The sequence below is a fragment of the Melitaea cinxia genome, chromosome 10 (genome assembly GCF_905220565.1).
Source record: "Melitaea cinxia chromosome 10, ilMelCinx1.1, whole genome shotgun sequence".
NCBI classification, from domain to species: Eukaryota; Metazoa; Arthropoda; class Insecta; order Lepidoptera; family Nymphalidae; genus Melitaea; species Melitaea cinxia.
In genome coordinates, this window is record NC_059403.1 from 16,027,389 (window position 1) to 16,031,014 (window position 3,626).

General features: G+C 33.3%; 1 protein-coding gene across 1 annotated transcript; it reads left to right on the forward strand.

Annotated features, from left to right (window-relative positions):
* The first annotated feature begins 259 nt into the window (after positions 1 to 259).
* On the forward strand, positions 260 to 2,993 carry LOC123657321 (apolipoprotein D-like). Its single transcript, XM_045592890.1, has 4 exons — positions 260 to 427; positions 1,100 to 1,307; positions 2,170 to 2,262; positions 2,722 to 2,993. Exons 1-4 carry the CDS (start codon positions 314 to 316, stop codon positions 2,937 to 2,939), a joined length of 633 nt encoding a protein of 210 aa, XP_045448846.1. The 5' UTR covers positions 260 to 313; the 3' UTR covers positions 2,940 to 2,993.
* Positions 2,994 to 3,626: the final 633 nt, after the last annotated feature.

A 3,626-nucleotide genomic window follows, 5' to 3' on the forward strand; every position in this document is an offset into this window, starting at 1 on the left:
CAAGCAGTGTTGTGTTCCTGTCGGTGAGTAAGGTGACTAGAGCTCCTGGAAGGAATTTAGTACACGGTCGGCAACGCGCTTGCGAAGCTTCTTATGTTTCAGACGTCTATAAGCTACAGTAATCGCTTACCATCAGGTGATCCGTACGATTGCTTGTCGACCTAGTTATATAAAAAAAAAATATAAACGCAAGTATGCACTCGGCTTTAAAATAAACTAACATTGATAACCTTACTTAAGTTACAGTAGATACTTCAACGGTGCAGTTGCATTACAGATTTTCTCCAGAACATTCGAGTTTTAGACCACAACAATGTTCCGATTGGTCTGTCTTATTTACCTCATCTCCGCCGTCCACGGCCAGATTCAACTTGCAGGAAATTGTAGTACGGATTTACAATATGAAAAGGGTTTTAACGTAACCGAGGTAAATATACAAGTGAATATATTTGTTTTATTATTTATATAAAAAAGTGTCTGTGTGTGTGTGTACTTATGTACGCACGTCAGAAGTTATACTTCATTGGCTAACTTCACGTTGCTAACTTCTTCTTCGTTGACTAGCTAACTTCAGGGTGTCGGTTTTTTGTGACAGTGTGCGCGCAAATCGTAAAAACTTACTCTCGTCATTTCAACTTCAAAATGAAAAGCACAATAAAAAATTACTTATTCGAGTAGGCTTCAAAAGAACTTTAAATCGTCATTTTACAAATTCAAATTATATTTATTTTCAAACGACAGGGGATTCCCCAATTACTTTTCAAATGAAACTGTTTTTTTTTTTTAATTTAGTGATATCTTGCATAATTTAAAAAAGCGTGGTAATATAAATGTACATATCATGGACACATACAATTTGATGCAAAATTTAACAAAAACTTTAAAACCATATTGATTTGAGTATAAGAAATGTTTATATGAGCACTTTATGATATTTATCAGGTGAGGGTCTCATAGATACACTATACAGTGTGTGATCTCATAGATACACTATTTATCAGAATGAATGAATGTACCTGAAGAATTTTAATTAAAGGCTGGCGGTCGTATGACATTTATTTACTTATATGAATTTTTACTTTAGTAGATTTTCTTTCAGTTTTCAGGAAATTGGTATGAATTTGAAAGAATTGATAACACTTTCGAAACTGGTGCCTGTTCTTCGTTTACTTTGACACGAGTATTGACGCATAATCGCAATTATATGTTTGTGTCTAACCAAGAGGTAGTTGATGGAAAACTTTCGATACGAAATGGTGTAATAATAGCTGGCTTTTTCAATTATCGATTTGCTGTAGCGTATTCCGGTAAGTTGTATATTTGTCTGAGCGTCAAACATTTCACAATTATCGTTAAATTTAGAACAATTTTGCTTAAATACACAATAAGTATATTTGTTCACAAATAGTAAAAACGCTGGCTTCAATTAACATCGATAATAAATAATAAAATGAGAAGATCTTGAACGTAGCAAAAGTCAATTAAATACACATTATAAGGAGATTTAGTCGAACTCAGAACGTCCTTTTATGAAACTGCTAAAATCGACTGTAAATTATATATTCACTAAACTTCATCTATACATACATATCTATCACCGTTATCGTTTATATAAAACCAGTCTCATCTAGCTACGCCTCTTTCCCCATATAGGAGAAGGATCAAAGCTTAATCCACCACGTTGCTCCAATGCGGGTTGGCGGATATATTTCCGACTATGAGTAACGATCGCGTCACAGCCTAATACGTAAAGCAAAAACTTTGTACTCCTTTTTAAGAAAATTGCGCGGACGGAGGAGTGTGAAATTTCGCACACTTGTAGTAACATTTAGTAAAAAGCGGTTATTTTAATATTATAAACAGACACTCCAATTTTATTTAGTTTTATAGATTATAGATTAATTGTTTAACAATTAATGTTATTATATTTATTAAAGCATTAGGGTAAGTTGCGTAAATCGCAAACCTGCATACGGTACCTACAAAATATCGATTTTGATTTCGCAGTTTAGTGAAAGGACGTCAGTTTAACAACACATTATGTAATTCCACTTCTTAAGATTGTCTTTAAGGCAAATGTTTACCTTACGATATTTTTCTTCCCAACGATTTCAATTCATATTTTGTAACACAAATTATTTTAACTTCAATTTATTATACTTTTTACAGATGGTGTGTCATACGATGTTGTTGTATTGAAAACGAATTTGAAAGATTTCGCAGTTATATACAGTTGTAAAGACACTACGAACGGGAAGGCTGGTGAGTTATCTTTAGTATCTAAAATTAATTTCACAACGTAGTTAGGCGGTTAGTATCAAAAAGGGCAAAGCAGCTTCTTCTAGAATCTGGGGAGTTGGCAAAATGGCGAATATTCACGTTTATTAATATAATTACATCACGCATATTATACAGACATCGTAAATTATGACAAGTAAGATTACTATAATTGCGTTTGCTCGCAAACGGGAAAATCGACTTGAATTTCTATTTATATGTGGGTAGTCGAAAAAACATAATTACCAATTGTGATGGATAACACAAAAATTATTAGTCAGATCTCGGTCAAATTTAAACAGCATGACAAGTATCAGCTTTTGATAAAAAAAGGATTATCAAAATCGGAACATCCAGTAAAAATATGAGGGAACACATAAACAAATATAGTCGAATTGGAAACGTCCCCCTTATTATATATCTCATTTGGTATTTCTCCCACAGTTTTGGCTTGGAAGTTAAGCCGAACTCAAACACCATCGAGCACAGCAATTACCGAGTTCGACACGGTGATAAAAAGCTATCCAGACTTGGTGAATGCTACCTGGTTTGCACCATCACATTCCAAAAAAGCGTGCACAATACGTAACGTTGCCACTAACTTGGGTCTATCTTCTACGTTATTTGCTTTATTCGGTATATTTATGTCCAAAAATCTGTAAGACAAATATTATATAATGATAAAAGTGTAAAAAAATTTGAAAATTTTCGTAAGACTTTATATGTATTATTATTGTTCATTTGTCAAATATTAAGGATTTCAATTAAAAACAAATTAGGTCTGCTTGTTGAGTTTTTATTATATTTTTTATGAGATATTATTCTTGTTATAAAAGTTTTTCGAAATTACTTTTTATTACTAACTCAGCGTCTTCGGTGCGACAAAGCCGGATATATATATATATATATATATATATATATATATATATATATATATATATATATATATACGGTCGACGGTATAGTACGGTCGAATTGAGAAATTCTCCGTAGTACCTCGACCTTACAAAAGATGACAGCTAACCAATACTGTTTTCAAGCAATGATGTGTTCCTGTTGGTGAATAAGGTGACTAGTGCTCCTGGAGGGGATGGGGTTTAAGGTAGACAACGCGTTTGCGGTTCTTCTGATGTTGCAGGCATCTATAAGCTACGGTAATTGCTTACTATCACGTGAGCTGTACGCTTGTTTGTCAATCCAGTTGTAAAAAAACGGCAGTCGATCGTTGCACACGCTGTATTGATTTATTTCTTACGATAAATCATGTCGTTACTTTTTTTTCAGTAATAAAATCATCAATCTCCTCCGTGCCTTTTCTATTTTACGTGAAATTGGCCAAATCTACCGTA

Coding starts and splice junctions, on each gene's coding strand:
- LOC123657321 (XM_045592890.1), top strand. CDS start 314: ATGTTCCGATTGGTCTGTCTTATTTACCTCATCTCCGCCGTCCACGGC. Junction 1,308..2,169: donor ATTTGCTGTAGCGTATTCCG/GTAAGTTGTATA, acceptor TACTTTTTACAG/ATGGTGTGTCATACGATGTT. Junction 2,263..2,721: donor CACTACGAACGGGAAGGCTG/GTGAGTTATCTT, acceptor TTTCTCCCACAG/TTTTGGCTTGGAAGTTAAGC.